Genomic DNA, 21,059 nt, shown 5'->3' on the forward strand with positions numbered 1-21,059 from the left:
TTAACATATTTGATCTCTGGTTATATATATATAAGAAAATATTATTATATCTATATACCTGTAGTTTCAAATAATATAAATGATATATATATATATATATATATATATGACTATAAATATATAAAAACTAGTATTAAGTAATTATTAATAATTTGGACCTTCAAAATAAATTTTAAATACTATAAGATAGGTGATTTATTATGAAGGATTATAAATCAGAAGGATATAGGAATTAGCATTATTTTAAAGAATATAAATATTTGACAATATGATACATTGCTTAAATTATATCTTGAGTTGATGTGATAATATTTCGCTGAATATTAATGCTTGTGAATTGGTTGAATATAAATGCAATTCTTTTGAATAGGAACTAAATCTGGGCTTGGGATTTGCCCAAAAAGGTAACTTTTGTATCAATCTGCAGTTGATTATATTGATAAGTAACTATCTTGTTATTATAAAGGGGGGGAGATATCTGAGTTGAACAATAAAATTGATTCTCCATCCGCACCCTTATTGGCAAGTTCATCTTCCAATGAGTTACCTTCTCGATAAATATGACTGATATTGATCTCCTCAAAATGCTCTATTAAAATTAACACTTCTTGGAGTTTCGAATTCAAGACCCAATTTGGGGTCTTTTTTTGTCTGATAGCGTTAAGAACGACTTGAGAATCACCTTCAATGTGGATTTTGGGGAGGCTTAATTTAAGACAGAGCTGAAGACCCTTCTCCAAGGCTTCAAGTTCTGCCACGTTATTGGAAATAGGAGGAAGCGGGGCAGCTAGCTTTGCTACCCATCTGCCATTCTCATCATTTAAAATACATCCTACCCTGGCTATACCCGGGTTCCCTCTCGCTGCCCCATCAAAGTTCAATTTGTGCCAACCTGGGGGAGGAGGGACCCATTTACATTTTGCCCTTGCCTCTTTATTGCTTGCCACATACACCAGTGGTGGATTGATAAGGTTGGACCATAATTTCTTCATAATTCCATCCCAATATGAGAAAGATCCTTCCACATGTGCTGTCTTCCTCAGATTAGCATTCATTACTTCTACTATTGAAGCTTCTAGATTTAGAATAAATCTACCTAGATTCTACTCTTGATCTTTAAAAATACGACGGTTTCTTTCTTTCCATATTTTCCATACAACTATGGATGGTTAAATATTCCAGAATTTTCTATAGACCCCATGTCCCATATTTGTGGGCCATGAACATAGGAGCCCTTTAAGAGAATTCTGTAGAGGGGTAGCCCAGTTTAGTCGGGACTTGAGCCATTCCCAACAATTTTGTGCGAAAGGACAGTTGAGAAAGAGACGATCATCATCTTCATTGTTCTGTTTACACATGACACACCAATTAGGATCATTTATACCAAATCTAGCGAGTTTGTCTGCTGTTAAAGCTCTGTTCTGAAGGGCAAGCCATAGAAAGAAACCGGCCTTAGGAAGACAAGTTGTATCCCAACACAATTTTAATGGGATCTCCACCGAGTTCCATTGCTGTGAATGAATAATAGCTTGATAACCTTGTTTCACACTGTATAATCCATCCTTTGAACCAGCCCAAATAAGACTATCTGGCCTTTCGGATTGTTTTATTTTCCTATTCGAGATGATCTTTTTGAAGGGTACAACTAATTTCGAATCAAGATCTAAATCATCTATTGGCCGCCATCTCCATCGAAGTTCCCCATCAATCAACTCTTTAATTTTGTAATCTTTGACCTTACTACCCCACAATGATTTTAGCCTTATTATTAGGTTTTCTAAATTGGGAGGTGTGTTTAAAGGGGGGAGCCCATCCCAGGAGTCTTCCCAGAACAAGGCTTTATCTCTTGCAGCCACGTCCCACGTTAGGTATTTGCTGATAATACCCTTGCATTTTACCATGAAATTTCAACATTCCGACCCTTTCGGCAAATTTCCCATTCTGAATAGCGATTCCGGCTTCGTTGGATCCAGATATTTATGATATAAAATTTTAGCCCATTTGTGCTCATGTTCTTGGCATAATCTCCATACAAGTTTGGCTCCCAGAGCCTCATTTTGCCATTGTGGTTCCCTCAATCCTAAACCTCCATATTCTTTAGGTTTGCATAAATTGTCCCATTTAATGAGAGCGAGTTTCCTATCATTTTCCTTATCCTTCCAAAGGAAATTCCTAAGTTTAGATTCGAATCGCTTGGACATCCAATTTGTGAGAGGAAGACATGCCAAAGGGAAAATCGGGATGGCTGAGAGGACAGATCGTATCTTAGTAATCTTACCAGCCTTAGAGAGCCATCTATTCTTCCAACTTCCAATCTGCTTATCCACCTTTTCAATCGTATCCTGCCAAACTTTGATGTGTCTCAAGTTCTTTTCCAGGGAGATACCCAAATACTTACAAGAAAACATACCCTTTCTATATCCCATAATTCCACATATCTTATTTTCCATTTTTGGAGAGGTGTTCATAAAGAATATTTCAGATTTATCTTTATTAACCTTCTGCCCTGAAGCATCCATATAATTTTGAAGTATATTTTTAAAACCCATAGCTTCTTGGATCGAACTCTTGCCAGGTAAAATAGTGTCATCTGCATACTGTTGATGGGTAATGTTAGGGAGGTTTCTGGTAACAGAAATCCCTGAAATCTTTCGAACCTAATAAGCATAGGAGACTGCTCCACCGAAGGCTTCAACCATTAGAATGAAGAGAGAGGGAGATAGAGGGTCTCCTTGCCTAATACCCCTGGAGATTTCAAAGAAACCTTTAGGAGTCCCATTTATGAGAACATAAATCTTTGGAGTTGAGATAAACTTAAATATTAGATTTACCCATTGACGTGAAAAGCCAAATGCTTCTAGAACTTGGCATAGGAAACGCTAATCAACCATATTGTAAGCCTTTTGTATATCTAATTTCATAAACATACATGGTTCTTTATCTATGGTAGCCGAGTGAATAGCTTCCTAAATAATGAGTATGCCATCCAAAATGGATCTACCTGGAACAAAACCTATTTGTTCCTCAGAAATCAATTTTGGCATAATTGCCTTGAGTCTATTGGCTATAACTTTTGAGAAAATTTTGTAAATAGTGTTGCACAGAGCTATAGGGCGGAAATCTCCAGGATTTTTCAAACATTCCTTCTTAGGGATAAGTGTGAAGAATGAATAATTGATTTCAGCTAGCAAGGATCCACCATTTCTTGACGCTTCAATTGCTCTCCATAGGTCTTCTCCAAGTATATCCCAACATTTTTGAAAAAAGAAAGCTTGAAACCCATCTGGACTTGGAGATTTTTCTGGACTCATATTAAAGACCACAGTCCTTACCTCTTCCAATGTTATTGGTCTATTTAGATTTTTATTTTCTTCTGCCGTGACCAATTTTGGAATAAATTTGAGCATTCGGGCCTGTGCTTCCCTATTAGACCCTTCATAATTATTTAGTAAATTTTCAAAGTGAGAGACTATCGTGTCTGCAATTTCTGTAGGATTTTTTGTACGCAAACCCTGTGGAGTCAAGATACTAGATATCTTCTGTAGAGATCGATTATGAATATTAGAATTGTGAAAAAAAATTGTGTTTCGATCTCCCTCTTCCAACCATTTCTCTCTAGATTTTTGTCTCCAAAAGGTTTCCTCTTTGGATAAAATATCTTCTTGTTTCATGAGGAGCTCTTTTTCTAAAGTATATTTCTCATAATTCATGCCATATTTTATAATTTCCTAGTTCAGGTTTTTCAGTTTATCTTTAACTTCCAACTTTTCTTTTAAAAATGTTGTTGAAGTGTTCTTTGTTCCACCTCAAAATGTTTTCTTTCAACAATTTGAGTTTCGAAATGAAAACGAACATTCTGGACCCAACAAAGTCCGCTTGAGTCCACCATGTCTTAATCAGTTCTAAAAATTTTGAATCCTGAAACCACATCTTTTCACACTTAAAAGGATTTCTCTATGGTTTAGAAGGTTTTGAAATCTCCAAACATACCGGGAAATGATCTGATCCTGCGAAGGGAAGAATGGAGGATTGGAAGTTCTTATTGTAAGAAGAGATATTTCCTACAATAAAGAATCTATCTAACTTTTCTGCAATATAATTGTTATCCTTTCTTCTATTATTCCATGTGAATATACCATTGCTTGGAGGAATTTCTAATAAATTAAATTTTTCGATCCATACTTTGAATTCTATTGATGATAGCGAGAGATGTTGAGTACCCCCTATTTTCTCATTTAAACTTAAAATCGTATTAAAATCACCTCCTAATATAATCGGACAATCTTTGTGTTCTGAAATAACCATACTTAATTCAGCCCAAACAATTTTTTTTCCTATTGTATTATTAGGACCATACACATTGATTAGGATGAATTTCGTATATGATTTTAGGCTCTGTATACTAGCACACATGCAATTATTGTTATTAACTAAATAAGTTAGACTAACTTTCTTAGGGTTCCAAACAATTCCTAAACCCCCCGAGGCACCTATTGCCTCTATGAAGATTGAACCCCACATTCCTAACATTTTGTTAAATTTGTCTCCTTCTGCTTTATTTAGTTTTGTTTCCTGAATTAATATTATTTCTGAATTAAAACTTTTTAAATGTTGTTTTAATAATCTTTTCTTGCTGGGGGCATTTAGACCCCTAGCATTCCATGAAGTTATCCTCATGTAGTCTTAGGAAGGCACTTCCCCTTCCCCATGTTTAGGAGTTCATCAATTTTCCTCTGTTCTCTAGCTAGGCCTTTAGCCTCACGTAAATCCTTCAGTGATCTCCTCCCCCTTTTCCCTTTCGGCTTACCATATTTTGGAGAGGTTATACCTTCCTGATTCATTTCTATACCAAGCTCTTGCTGAAATATACCCAGTTCTTGTGCTGTTGGACAAATGCATTCCTTTTTTCTTTCAAATTCTTCCATTTCCAGTTCTTTGCAGATTTTACTCCCGAGACTGCCCTCCTCCAATTTTTTATTCTCTCTTTCTCCAATGTTTTTTCGTTCACCTACCTGATTGTCTTTTGACTTCTTCTCACTCTGTTTGTCCTGCTTCCTTGCACTATCCTCCATCTGGATCTTTATCATATCCCTTTGGAGATCTTCAGCAGTATAATCATCTCCTCCCAGTTTGATAATTTTTTGGATCAGCCTCTCTTTCTGAGAGGTAGTACTCTTATCTAAATTATCAAAGTCAAACACCTTAATAAGTTCCTCTGATAGCTGCTCAAGACTGTTAGCCTCAACCTCTGATAATCCAACCTCTGGTGTAAATTCTAGGTCCTCATTTAAAAATTGCTGAAAGTCTTTACTGATAGAGACTTCTAGTCTTTTGCCATCATTCTGAATCTGTGACTGAATCTCCTCTGGGGTGAACGACGAGGAAGGATATCCATCCGGTGTCTACCAAAATTTTGAAGTTCTTCTAGCACCTTCAATTTGCGGGGTGGTTAACTCTGATTCAGGGATAAGATCAGTGTTCAAATGCTGAGAATCCTATTTTTCTGCTCTAGAAGCTGCTTTTTCCATCCACACCTTGGGAGAAGAGAAAAGCATGACATTTTCTGCTTCATCTATATCTTGATTATTTGTTGATTCTGTAATGCTGTTTTGTATCTCTCCTTGTCCTGCAGTATCCTTGTTCCCATCAATCTCCTCTTGATATATGTATATGTTAGGCCCCTTCATTTTTTCTGATTTTTGACTGCTTTCTTCATTTCCATCCTCCTTATTACATCTTTCTTTATACTTTGCAGGAGCCTCATGCCTTACTGTGCCTTGCTCAAGATTTTGGTCTTTGTTCCAAATCCCATCTGATTTGCATGTTGTTTCATGATTTTGACCAAATTTTTCTCTATTGCCTACCTCAATTCTGATTTTTGCTAATTCTTCCTTCTCCTTCCATTTTCTATCATCCTGGGCTTCCTTCTCTGTATGATTCACAGAATCCAATTCTGAGGGAGGGAAAACTTGATCTCCCAAATTCTCCTTGTTTTTCCTATAATCCTTACTGTCTGCTCTGTCTAATAATTCATTTCGCTCTAAGGCCTTGCTTTTTTCCTTGTACTATCTAACAGTTGGCTCTTTCATTTTTCTAGGGTGCTCTCTTCTGTCATTTGGAAGCTGAATCTTAATTCCATCAAAGCCCCTTTTGTTGGTCTTATGTTTGTTGTCACATTTTTCTGTTCCCTTGAGTTCCTTGTCATTTTTGCTACAAACACCATTCTTCAATACTCTTGTATCCTTTATTAAATCTGCTTTTGAGATTAATAGGGTACCTTCTCTCTCATCTGGCATCATTTTTATCAATGAAGCCCTCTGTTCTGCCTGAGAATTTTGTCCAATCTGAATCTCCGATCGGTAGTTTCCTGAATTTTTATTCCTTCTGACTAATTTAGAACTTAGTCCTAGGAATTTGTCCCTGAAGTGCGATGTGAGGGGAAGGACCTCAGTTCTGTGATTATTTTTAATTTCAGATTTCAGTATATCAATGATCTTCCCTTTATACTCTTGAAAGGTTATATCATATGAGGCTTTCTTGGTAATAATTTTCTTTTGGAACTCTGAAGGGTGATTAATATTAAGTTTGATGAGAATTTTAATACTATTACAGCTAAAAAAGGAAGCATCAATAGCAATAACTACTCCTATTGCAGAGCCTATTTCATAGATAATATCAACATCACATAGCTCTGGAGGAAGAGACATGGAATACCATAATGGGATCATACAATCCACCTTATCAATATGAAAATTAGGAACCCATTCAAAAAATTTGACACAGAAACCTTTAAAGAAACATTTCGAGACAATAATAAACTCATTTTTAACAGACTCTTCTTCACATTTTAAAAACAAAACATTTTCATGATGGTGAAAGATACTTACCTGTTCCTGGCAATTGTCCGATAGCCATTCCATTAAGAGATGAATGTCTTTGGAAGGGCCAGTCCAAATTGCGAAGATCCCTCTCTTCAGACAGTCGAACCAAGAATCTTCAACATCATCAATGGTGATGTGAACTGGTTTGTCAAGGGGGTTTGGTTGCAACGATCCAAGAGAACAATTAGGGTTAGGAGAAGGGGATGGGTTGCTAAGCCGTTTATGAGGGGGTATATAGATTGGAGAGGAGGCTAGTTTTAAATCATATTTAACATCTGGAAGATTAAAGGGAATTGAAGCGCTTCCTAGAGGGGACAAAGATTTGAAAGAATTTGGAAATACATATTTAGTCATGTTAAAAACCCGGATCTGGTTATCGAGATGTTCTACCGTGAATATAGGCAACTGGGGGCGCATTCCAGATAGGTTTTTGATATCAGAGGAAGCTTTCGCATTGATTGTAAGTCTTTGAGGCCCTTCTTTTGGACGGAGGCGGGTGGCCTCAACTATTGATTTATCCAGAGCCTCGAATTTGTTGGCCGTAGGAACATCGAATCTTACATCCATTTTACCATATTTTAGGTTAAGAAATTTGCTCTAGTTCGCTGGAGAGCTTCCATGTCTCGCTATTTTGATGGCCCATGCATTTTTGGAGAGTCTCTGTTTGTTCCTCTGCCCTCGATTCGGGCCTGGATAACTGAGTGAAGTTTTCACTTTCGGCATTTTTGCAAGCAGAGTTATAATTATATTTTCCCAATTGTAAAATGTTATTTCTTTAAGTTTACACTATATTTTACTAGCTACTATTTTACAATCTTGTTATAATTTTTTAATACCATTTTACAAAATGTTAAAGTAACACTACCCCTCAAACTTATTAGATATTTTGATTTGAATTAAGTAATCAACAATTTATTTTTTAAAATTAAATATTTCAACTTATAATTGAATTGATAGAAATGAGTAGTTCATTCATATAATATAATTTCTATTGTTATTTATATATTTTTTAAAATAATAATTTTTAAAATTCCCTTCAACTCTCTTATTGTTATAATAACATATCATTATCTCTTTTAGCTCTCTCTTTCTATCCTTTCTTTCTATCTATAAATCTCTATTTTCCTTCTTTTTCAATTATTGGCAGGAACTTTCACGTATTGCATCTCTTGTTTAAATTAGCAATAGCATTTTAGTGTGCAATAGGTGAAAATGTGTTAATTTTGAATTTTTTAAAACTATTTTCAATTGTAAATATTTTATGTTTGAACTATTACAGTTATCCTTTATTTTATTAAAATAATTTATCTTTTAAATATTAATTATTTTACTAATCAACTTAATAATAGATTGGTACATAAATTTTTTCTTATTTCAAATTTAAAACTACAATAAGAACTCTATTTTATAAAATTTATTTTATATTTATTACAATTCCCTTTCAATATTTATGTTAGATTCTTTGTAAATGCTCAAATCTTAAGGATTTAAATACAACTCTAACACCTACTTCTATTTATTTGTGTTTTATTACTCTCTCTTCTACTATCAATTTTTAAAATTAATTAATTAATTTAGTTGTTAAACTCATTTATCTCCCCATTAATAGCTTTTGCTTTATTGGTTCTCATTTTTTCATTTTCTAGATTACAATTTTTGAAGACTTTTTCTAGGAAAATGTAGCAATCTTCTATAGTTTCACATGCCTAATCTCTGCTTCGACAATTTGCAAGCATGGAGGGAGGGAGTTTTCACGTGCCTTGTTTGTGCTTCCATAGTTAGTAAGCATGTTTAACAATATTAATGTCAACATTTCTCTAGAGGAAGATTTTGAAAGACTATTTGAAAGCAAAGGTAATATAGTTGGTATCTTTGCAATCGGGGTTTAAAGAAAAATGGTCTTGGCCAAAGATTTCTATAATCGCAAGAGCTTCAAATATGGTGGATCAAGTTTTGTAGTCGATGTTAGAGAAGCTTATGTTAAAAGATGAATTGTAAAACCAAATCCTCAAAGACATGTTGAAAATTGTGTTCACTATAACTATTTATTAGGTTCATGCTTTCATAGCTAACAACTCAGTTCCCAATTCACATTCATAAGGATAAAATGAAATAATATTGTTTTAAATGAGGTGGTAAATGATCGTTAATGGATTTTATTTTGGTTCTTCTCCCTTTTTTCCATATTTAATCTTTTTCCAATTTGTTGCTCCAAGTCCTAAGTCTTTTAATATTATGAAGAAAATAATATGGTGCAAGGTGTGCCACATGAAGATTGGAAGTACATTCTTGCAATAGCCTATTACATAACCAATATACATTTAATAAAATCATGGCAAGGGCATACAATACGCCAACGAAATGTAAGGAAAACATAATAGTATTGCATATATAAATCAAGTGCTTTAAGTATATTTCTTATTTTGGTTTGCAAATAATATTGTTTATTTAAATAAATTTTTATGTAGAAGTGAAAGTTCAAAGCAACTAAGCAAAACAATTGAGGCAAGGGGATAAGGATGAAGAAGAAGATAGATTTGGAGAGGAGAAAGGGAGATAAAGTGATAGAGAGAAGAGGGATATTTGGAGGTGGAATATGTGTGTGTGTGTACACACACATATGTATGTATAGGTGTATATATACATATACACATATACATATGTGTATATGTACACACACACACGTGCGTGCGCACACACACACACGCACACGTGCACATGCACACACACATATAAGGGGAAAGTGCGAGAGGGATAGATAAAAATGTAAAGAAAGATATAAGGAGGGAAATAGGGAATAAATTTGAATTAAAAAAGGAAATGAGATATATTAAATGTGCACTTAGTAAATATCAAAACTAAGATGATAATATAAGAGATTATTTTTAAGAAGTGATAATGCATATTAAAATAATTTATTATATTTAAAATATTAAGAAAAAAGGAATGGAAATAACATTCTAAATTATATATATCTATATATCTATATATCTATATCTCTCTCTCTCTCTCTCTCTCTCTCTCTCTCTCTCTCTCTCTCTATATATATATATATATATATATATATATATATATATAGGTAATTAACCAAAGCCTAGATTATTTATTATTATAAAGAATTTTTTTTAATGCATTAATTTTGAGTGGCTTCGATCCAAGGGGAGGCTCACAATTTACTGTTGCATTGTAGGCTCATGCCTAAATATTAATTTTATATTAAAAGATATAAATAATAATTAAATTGAAAGGAAATTAAATTTAAATTATTAAATAAATCAAATTAAAAATTTTAATTTTCTTTAAAATAATATAAAAATATAAATATAAGTTTTAAAATATGTTAAAGTTCTAATTAAAAATTTCATATTAAAAATATCAATTAAAATTCATATTGAAAAATTAAAACAAAACAAAAAATTTTGTTTTAAAAAGAGAAAAAAATGGTTCTATTTATATAACTTTTTGCAATCTATGAATTTTACATTTACACTGCAATTTTTTTTAATTGTATATATATTGCAAGAACTTATATATATATATATATATATATAGATGATATAGATGATATTCAAATTCATATAAAATGTTAATCTATTTATTATTAAAAAATATTAATAGAATATTGTGTTAGAATGATTTTAGAATAACTAAGGTAGGAAGGTGGTGAATCAGTTATCCTTAGGTACAAATGTTCCAAATAAAATTTTAACCACTTTTAACAACTCAGATTTATTCATTAGTCCACTCGGTCTCTATATAAGCTTAATAGTAACATAATTTTTTTCATCGTCCAAATAGTAACCTACTTGCAGAATGCAAAGCAATAAGCTATAAAACACATCAAATATCATTCACACAAGTATAACACCAAGATTTAAAATGGAAACCCAATTTGGGAAAAACCACCAGTAACATGCTACCAACGTTTCACTCTTCTAAAGTGAGCTCGATTAAGAGCCAACCCTGTTAAAAGTTAAAATACACATTGTTAGGTGTGACCCTATTAAAGGATTTAATCACCTGTTAGGAGTGGCTTAGTTAAAGGTTAGATTAAGAACATCCCATTAGAATGTCACCTTGATTAAATGATTTATAAATCACTATTAGGTCAACCTTGATTAAAGGATTTTAACTAATACAATGGTTAGAAAGTAACAATAGGTTGATTTGATAAATGCAACTCACTTTGAAAATAAATATCACAATGTAGCTCATCTGCTGATCCACTAATTGGCCTCCATTAATATCTCCATCACTAATTTTCTTGGAAACCCTTGAAGCAATCACACTTCACCTCTGCTCAGCTCTTCACAGCCTTCTACTCAAGTTCACCAATTAACAAAATCAACAACTACTCTACCTCTCTAGGTTATCCTTACGCCTCCTTAAATAGGTAGCTTTGATTTTTTGTTGCTTAAATATCACCGTTGATCTTAGGGTCACGTCAGAGTCATTGAATCCTTCCATCATTTTTTTGAACCCCCTTCTCCTTTAGATACTTCTTTAAACTTCTGTATGAATCCATGTCTAGGAATGCTCAAACATAGCCGATCATGCATTAAATGCTCCAGCTCATCAGTCCTTATCCTTCGTGCACTTTGACCCATCAAAATTAACATGTGCTAAGTGGAAATCTGAATTCCTTCACAAACTATCAAATTTTGTCACTCAGTCAATACTGTGTTCCTCAACCTTGATTATCATTAGACAACTCAGTTTATACTAACTATTTTACTTGGCATACTCTGTCTTCATGTAGTTTGAGTTTTCTAACACACAGTCTTTATTAAAGCATGATCGACACTATATTTGCTCGACTTCTATTGTTACTTAGTTGATACTAGCACAACTTGAATTTAACTATAAGTTTCTTAATCTTTTGCCTTGTTGTGCGGTTTATCCTATGCATTTGGTCTTCCATTGATCATCTCTACTAGGCTTCAATTCAACTATCTTCTCCACTTAGTGTATTGATTAAAAAACACATTATCTTGTCATTGTGTCAACTAATCAAGTGCCCATTGTAGTTCCACATAACTCAAACTTTCCATTAGGTCTTCTTGTTATCTCTTCTTTTCAGATCCTCTTCATCAATCAAATGATATGACACTCTACCTAGTTAGCAACTATCTCACTAGTAAGGTTGAAGACATCAATGACAATAAAACAATTGTTCCAACTATAGTTCCCAACATATTGATCTATTTTTTTATACAAAAAAAATTTAAAAATTGATCTTATATATAATCCTCCCAAAAAATATTTAATGATTTTATTTAAAAACTATTCTATATAAATTAATAATTGATCTCTAAAATTAGTTTGTTGTAGAGATCTTCTATTATTCTATTCTGTTAAGAATTGCAAGACCTTCTACTTGTCTTTGTAGATTTTACATATCTATATGACTTTAAGGAGAAAACCTCCTCTTCCCATTCCTCTCTCAACCATCTTCTAGTCTAGTATTGTTTAGAGATAATGAACACACATAGTTACATTGAATGTGTGCCCTTCATAAGATATAATAGACAAATATATATACAAACTTACATAATAAACATGAGAAAAAGATCAAATCTAAATGACATGTCAAATATTAATGTTATGTAAATTTTATAGTGTCATTTGACACTTGTTATGTGCACATGTTAATTGTTGTGTTATTTAGAATTGGCAATATAACCTATAAACCCGAGACCAACTTAATTAGGAGCCTAATCTAATCCCTCTTGATTAGAGTTAATTGGTAAAGCTTCATAATTAGGGTTTTTGGATTCAAAAATTGCAGCCCACTTATAGAGGACAAAAAGAGGTCCTAGAAGCCAATTTTAATAAAAACCAAATACCCAAGTGGTAGGGGTATGGGTTGGGAACCTTTTTAACCTTTTTAGAACCTCCTATTGACTTTTATGACCCTCAAAATATCTAATTTTCCTTTGGTTGTGAAAATTGGGTAACTTCACGATCCTTCCCAAATCCATACTCTTGCCAAAAGGTTTGCATTTATGATAGGAACAAGTTGGGAACCAAGAGGCTTGGAGCCAACCCTAAATTTATTCTCATTTTAGGTGTTTGATTTTTGGAAGCTTATTTTGAGGCCCTTGGTGGAGTTAGAGGATGTTCACCAACTCTCTATTTTTAAAGAAGTCATATTTTTGAATTGGAGTAACTGTAGTGCCTGCCCCTGGTTCACATTTTGTTATCGTTGCTGAACTCTTTTAGAACTAGTTTTATGTTGTTGGTTAGCAACATTCTTTTGAGATTATCAGATATTGTGCTATGGATTCAGTTTATTATGTGATTAGATTACTTAGACTCTACATTTCATGTATGTATGATGATTATTTTTAGTGTTCACAATTATTGATGATGATTATTACATTGCTTTCAATTATTAATGATGATTAGTAAGATGATTTATTATCATATGTGCTTTCTTATGGATACTTACCCCATACTTGCATGTGTATGGTGTGCGTGTTTGCCTTGCATGTTTGCTTTTTTATGGCATGTCTGATGTGGTTAAGGAAGGGAGTCGTAGTCACCTGCTAGTCGGGATCTACATGATGCACCACTTCCTACCATTGTCTGTTTAGTTTAGTATATATTGTGTTTGTACATGCATAGTTTTTATGCAGGTTGCAGGTACCGGGTATCGACTTTTTTGAATTGCCAGGATGAACGTACCCTATCACATTATCTCAATGATAAGAGAGGGGAGATAAATTCTCAAGTCCAAATCCCAACCCTTTGAGCCATTTGTCCTTATTGGAAAATTAGGACAAGTATCTGAGTTGAATACCCACCGAATGTGTCGGATGACATATTTCGTGATTTTTAACCCTTTAGATTTATTTTGTATGATTTGTTCTATGATGGGTTTTCATATTTTATCTTGGAGGTCTATGGTGAATTTTTCATTAATTAAGTCTTAATAAATAGATTTAATTAATAAATTATTTATTTGAGAAAATTAATAAAATATCATGATTTTTGATATTTTGATTGTAATTAATTAAATGTGAATTATTGGAGAAAAGAAATTAAATAAAAGAAAACTAGAAATTAAAATTAATAATAATTATAAAATAATAATAAAGTAATAAATAAAATAATAATAATAAAAGTTATAAAAATTAAAATGAAAGTTATAAAATTTAAATAGAGATTATTTAAAAAGTAAATTGGAGTTATAAGCTTGCATGGGAATTAACATGTGTCAACAACACGGGGGTTAGTGCATCAATTAAGCACAAGGTGTCTACAATTCTATGACTCATCAAAAAGGTTGGAAAAGACCCATGCTTAGTTGGTGACACCTTTCAGCGGTTTCAAGAAGCATTCCAAAGGTTTCTTGAGAGCTCTTGATATTTAGGCATTCATAGAAGCTTAATGGAAGCCACGAGCTAGAAGCTAAAATAGAAGCTTCAAAGCTTACATGCATGAAGAAGATTCATATGCTCATATATTTTTTACTTGCTTCTATGCTCCTTTTAGCACTTCTAATCACTTGGAGGATTTGATCAGCTTGGATTCTTGGAAGAATTGTGAATGATGGAGAAGGAAGAGATTTTCTATGGACTTCTGAGGCATGACAAATTAGCATCAGTGTCCAGGTGCACTCGTGATATTCTCATATTTTCTTTGCACTCTTTCTCTTCCTGTCTTCATCATATTTGTTTTATGTGTCTGAATATTCTCTGTATTTGAAATTGGAATCTAGATATTTTATTTAGATGAGAAGAAAACAATAGAAAAACCCTAGCTCCAAATGAGAAAGAAATTAGATTTTAATCGGGTTTGGGTTTGAATTTATATTAAATTAGAAAGACAAGATTTGGAATTAAAATAGAAATTATATGGTGAAAATTCGAATGATTAGATGTAATCTTTCTATCAATTATATTTTTAGATGCATATGAACAAGCCCTTTTATATTTAAATTTAGAGAACAATTATTTTAACAGGAAATTCTTAATTCATCACAAATTGTCTTGTCGCTACCCCTTGGATAGACCCGAACTCAGTCATTCATAACTTTTTATTGTGATCGAATTTATTCAATCGCTTTGGTCAGAATTGACGCAACTTGGCCCTCTCCAACATATTTAAATTTCAGCCCGATCCAATGGTTCATTAGGGAGATATGGCCGTCGTACTGAGACTGTTTTATTCAAAGACAAATATTTCTCCATTTCCCATAACCAAGAGTTCTTTATGCTTAAACTTCACAAAAATAATATATCAAAGCATGGAATGAATTAAGATATTATTGCAATCTTGCCTTATTAGAATCTTATTAATATGTATTAGTTTTTATATGGTCTATTATCTAATCTAATTAAATCAAATTTAATTAAGATTAGTTAATAGTAGAAAAAGTGTAGTTAATTATTAGTCAATCTAAGCAAATGGATTAAAAAAAAAGAGATTTTAATATAGTTTATATAGTGAACTTTTTATAATGTATATTGAATACTATTAAACAATTTTAGAGTTGTTTAATGAAGATGATAATGTTAAGAATTTGAAAATTATTCATGTTAAAATCTACAATGAGTCTTATTGGTTTGTGATAGGGATCTTTTTCAAACAACTTTTATATAGACAAAATATTATTAGAACAATTAGAAAATGGAGTCTAATGGTTGATTTTAATATTGATTAAATAATTGTAAGATGATAATTTATATTATGTTGATTTAAATTTAGAAACTCTAAATGATATTGGATTAAGATTGGATTATTATGTTATTGGTTAATACGTTTGAATACCTTAATGGTATTGAGAGTTAGCTAATGAAGTTCTATGTAAAAGTTCTCTAGATTGATTATTTATAGTTGTGATAAGTTTATTATTTATTAATGTTTGTTGGGTCTAACAAACTATTAATAAATAATAGTATAAATAGTTTAAATAGTTATCAATAAATACAAACAGAGTTACTCTAAAAGAGATTAGTTAATGATTGAAGTACTGTAAAAGATATTAATCAAATTGAATTAGTTAATAATTTGGAGGATTATTAGTTAACTAAATCAACGTACGTAGGGAAAACTTACTGAGATAATAATACTTGGTATTGAAGATTTATTATAACTTATTATTAAAATATAAATGAGAACATTGTTGCAGAGTGATGTATGTGATCATTAAAGATTTAATAATATATCAAAGTAATATAATTAGAATTTAATAATTATTTAATTAGTCTAAAGACTAATAAGAATGTTGTAAATGAATTAATCAAGATTTTTAATGGAAAGTTTGTGGATAGAGCTGATGGATAGAGATATTGAATTCAATAGAGAATGGATGACTTTTAATATTAATTATTTAATGTATATAAAATACTATTTAATATATAGTTAAGAGGTGGTAATTTATAAAATGTGTTTAATGATGATTATTAAGAGACTCAAATTTTAATGATATTGGATTTAGATTTAAATAAGAATTATTATATTGACAAGGAGTCATAGTTACATTATAACATTGTTATAACATAGCTTGTTATTAAATATTAACAAGTTATTATTATTGAACTATGAATATGAATATTTGTGTACTAGATTATAATTGACCTTAATCTTACAGAATTCTAGTTAGTTATTAGTCAACTGATGTTAATTAGAACGTTGCTATGGTTATACAATTATTAATTAAATCAATTAATGAGAGTTAATTAGATTTAATTAATAATTAAGTTATGCAATAGAGATTTAATTAATATAATTCTTTTAACGAGATTGTAGATTATCTATATCAAAGTTGATAAGTCTTATGACTTGAATTATGACTTTAGATATTATATGGTTGTCAACGATGATAACGAATTAATTAAAAGGCTCAAACTTTAGTAATACTTAATTAAGTTTCTAATTGAAAACTATTAGAATGTAATAGGTCATGGATGGTGTACCTATGTTAATTGATCATTTTAATGAAGTTATAATCTTCTTATTCGAAGATTGATAATTGGTTCATTTATAAACGAATAATGATTCTTTGATTACGTTGAAAGTTGAAGTAACATTAAGGAAGAGTTATTCAACTAGTAATCTCAGTAAAATAAAGTGAATGATTTTATTAAGTGACAAACGATTTAATGAATAAATATTTATCCTTAAGTTATTCTTAGAATGTAATTCTTAATAATGGAAGGATAATGCTATCGGGGAACAATTGGGTTTACTTGTAGGTCAAATGATGAAACTTAAGACACTTGAAAATATACTTGCAAACAGAAAACTGGAAACCCCTACACATTATTCAAGTATGTAAATTTAGTAAACCAAAACATGTGTTTGCATCGTGTATTCTTTATGCTTCTTGTTTTGGGTTTTGGGTTGACTAGTGTTGACCAGTCCTAGGTTGTTACCAGAGGCTTGGGGGTTATGAGATATGATGACATGTTGATCTTATTTAGTCTTGATCTTTATAAGCCCAACCATGGTTATGTGATCGTATGCTCTATGAAATGTTTGTTATTGTTCATTAGTCTTCATGTGTGAAGCTGAGATGTATGTGAATGAGACACTTAAGCTAATTATTTTTGAGTCATCGATCAGTTATCCTTGGATTACTATCTAGTCACCATGATGAGACTGAAATGTTGATTTATTTCTTGATGATGTCATGTTGTGACATGTTTTGACTCAACCATTTTGGAGTCTTCGATCAGTATGATTTTGAGATATTCTTGGTTGCTTGTTGAGAACCATTTATCTTGAGATATATTTTGGTTATTGAGAACCAATTGATACTTATGATTATCAGTGATGCCTTCAGTTGCCAATAGAGAACTGTTGTGGTCATGATTTTCTATGGATGCTTTTTCAGATGCTCATGGAGATTTGATGATTCTTATTATGGATATTTGATGCTTTTATACATATTTGATGATTTTATTATGGATTATCTTGTATGATTTTGAGATTTATCATTCCATGAGCTTAGGGTAGGTAATCTACTTGTAGTGTCGGGAAGTGGCTTGCAATGGGGGTCGGGGCCCTAAGTGGCTGCTAGGGTAACTCATTGTAAGTTTGGTTAATAAGCGATAACATTTACACACTAAATGGAGATTAAATGAACCTAAAAAGATAATTGTTTTGATGTTCTCGCCCATGCTTTGAGCACTTGTACAACCTAGGATGGGAGTAGTGAGAACGCATGGTTGCGACCTTGCATTCCATAGTATGCCTCGTTAGTATGAGAGGATACTAGTGGCCGCATGAGATCAGTATGGACCCGTGGAGTTTAGCTAACTGTTAGGGTAACTTGTACGAAATAAATGCGATGACACTTTCCCACTTGCAGAGTAGGTTTTCTACATGTTTTTGTGTGCCTATGGGAATTAGATGTCGGTTTTATGTGTGATTGGAACCTTTGAGTTAGTATACTTTTAGGATTCCTGGACTTAGAGAGTACTTTGGTTGTGATTGATATCCTGTTTGGGACTTGAGATTGTCTCCTCAGCACGGTGGGAGTGGACCACTTAGGTTCCACGCGGTCAGGTGGTAGTGTATTTTCACTTTTATCATTTGAGATCCGTCTGAGACACCGTGGCGGGAGTATCCTTGGTTAGTATTTATTCTTCATTATGTTCTTGGAGCATTATGATAGATAATATACCTTATGATGGATGTATTTACTAGTATCCTATGCTTTACTTTGCATGTTAGTAGGATGTTTTAGGAGTGACATTCCTACTATGATAATACCGATGATCTCTTCGGTGCTTTGGAATGTTACGCACGGAGGGATGGCTAGGATCCACGATGGTCTAATGATGCTGTTTACGGTTGGGAGGAACCGTGCACTTAGTTATTTATGTTTGTGATATATGATTATCTTTTGTGATGGATGTTTATATCTTTTGTGATGATGTATCATGTATGATATGTGGTTTCATTAATGTTATTGCATCATGGATTAATATTAGATGATGATGATGTACTTTATTTACTTGGATGTTTATTCTTTTAAGCTTTTCATACCCTGTGATATGTACAATGGATGATTGAGCTAAACTAAAATATAATTACAAAAGGACACTTGTATATTGTTTAAGTACATTGGATGTATCATTGTTACTTCATAAGGATGTGATGTTAGATGAATAGTTAATTTAGATGTGATACAACGTTAAGAGATCTTTTTTGAATGTAGCCTGTTATGTATATATGTTATGTTTATTTTCATTTGAATTGTTGCTATTACTTCCGCAAATGTTATGAATGGTTTTATCTTTCATGTTTAAAAAAAAATTGTTTGGCAAACTTAGTAAAATTCTTTGGATCACCTAGCGGGGCATTACAGTAACAAAAGGATTAAGCTCTTCTCAAAATTCATTTTTCCATAACATCTTGTGAAGGTTGGTTACCTCCTTGCCATGGATGTTTGTTTATGTGTTTCAATAGCTTCTAAATATGTTTTCCAATCTCTTGCATATATTATTTTATGTTTTGTGGTAATATCATATGTGGGATGGGATTTTGGGTTTTGTTTGCAATTATTTTCTTATTTATCTCTTTCTTTATGGTTGAGGAAATTGTGAAGGGAGAGATTAAATTACTCACCCTCAGATAGGAAAGAAGTGGCAATTTAAGGGGGAAGGGGTTAGTTGGAATCCATGGTAGTGCAGAGTCTCTTCTCATGGTGAGAAGAGGCAGGAAGCAAGGTGTTATGAGCCCTTGCTTGTCAATGCAAATTGATTTTGTTTTGGGGAGATAAGGACAAAGAAGTATGGAAGCGTATGTTAGTTCTAGCCTTGGAAGAGGCATGTAATTTTTATGCTCTTGATTGACATCTCCTACCTGGAAGATCCACCTTCACCCCTTGTCATGGGTTCATGATGTAATCCGTTGTGATTATCTTGGATCAAGGTGTCTTTTGTTGTGATCTTGTGATTGTGATTTGGTTTTGAATGTCACCCGATCGATTGATGTTTCTCCAAGCTTGGTAGGTGGCTTTCCTTGAGGCCTAGGTTGGGAGGTGAGCTCTCCATGGAATCTTTTGTGTATTTTTAGATTGTTAGATGGATTTGAATAGGGGAGCAAACTTGGATGAGATTCTTGATGCAGTTCTTGAGTCGCCCTGTCGTTCGAGACTTCTCCTTGTATCACCTTCTCGAATAAATCTTGTATTCTTACTTTGAAACAAATAATTGTAATTTATTGGGATCGATGAAAGTGTTTTTAATATTGTATACTTTACTTTCAATAATACGAAAAAAAAGATTATTATATAACATGGTTATTGGATTATAGTAAAATGCATATTTATTTCCCCTTCAATTCCTATTTTGATATGTACCTAAATACACAAGTTTGAAATGATAATTCAATATATAGTTTATATTTATGAAATCCTCAATTCAATCATGTATAATAAGGAATTTAAAATTTTTTAAAGTTATAGTATTTTATTGAGAAATTGAAAAGAAAGATGTATAGATTCCCTTAATGTTCTTGATTAAGTTCAATGCTCTAAACTGATATAGTTCTCTATAATTGTACTTTAATTAACATAATGAATTAAATGGTAAATCAATATGTTAATATCCAAGTTAAAACTATTGCATACTACCTATTAATTCACCCCTAAAACATTTGATTTACTCCTAGCAATACCACTATATAAAAAAAAAGGATCCCCATAACCCATTTGAACATTTATAAATTTTCACAAAAAAATTCCCCCCACAAGAGCTCTACAGGACTCTAGAAATTGTATGGGAGATAATTAAACCCCTCCCATACAAATTTCCACCTTCTCACAGTCAATTTTCTATAGGGATATAATTCCACTTGACATATATATCCCTTTATAAAGTCAAAATTTCAAAATAATGTCTTTATGGCAATTAGGAGCAAATTTATTAAAATAAATAAGTTGAATGGGATGAGTGGGTCCTACACCACCCATCACCCTCCATCCATCTTCAACGCACATAGGTCTTTGGGTTGCTTTTTTTCAAAAAAAAGTCAAAATTAAAAAGAAAATATAAACTATACTCTAAAATCCTAAGCTACCCCTTCTTCATTATCACCTCATGTAACTCATCCCATTTGCTTATCCCCATTTCCAATGCCCCCTCTTCATTCCCATGCATTGGAGTTTCTTTGAAATCCCTACCATGCATCCACATCACCATCCCTTGCTGACGTGAGGAT

General features: G+C 32.3%; 1 protein-coding gene across 1 annotated transcript; it reads right to left on the reverse strand.

Moving 5' to 3' along the window:
- Nucleotides 1-1,169: 1,169 nt before the first annotated feature.
- LOC149533681 (uncharacterized) lies at nucleotides 1,170-1,901 on the reverse strand. Its single transcript, XM_089805899.1, has one exon. The coding sequence runs from the start codon at nucleotides 1,899-1,901 to the stop codon at nucleotides 1,170-1,172; it is 732 nt and encodes a 243-aa protein (XP_089662025.1).
- Nucleotides 1,902-21,059: the final 19,158 nt, after the last annotated feature.

The sequence above is a fragment of the Cupressus sempervirens genome, chromosome 10 (genome assembly GCF_028749045.1).
Source record: "Cupressus sempervirens isolate cs-2001-9-10 chromosome 10, ASM2874904v1, whole genome shotgun sequence".
NCBI classification, from domain to species: Eukaryota; Viridiplantae; Streptophyta; class Pinopsida; order Cupressales; family Cupressaceae; genus Cupressus; species Cupressus sempervirens.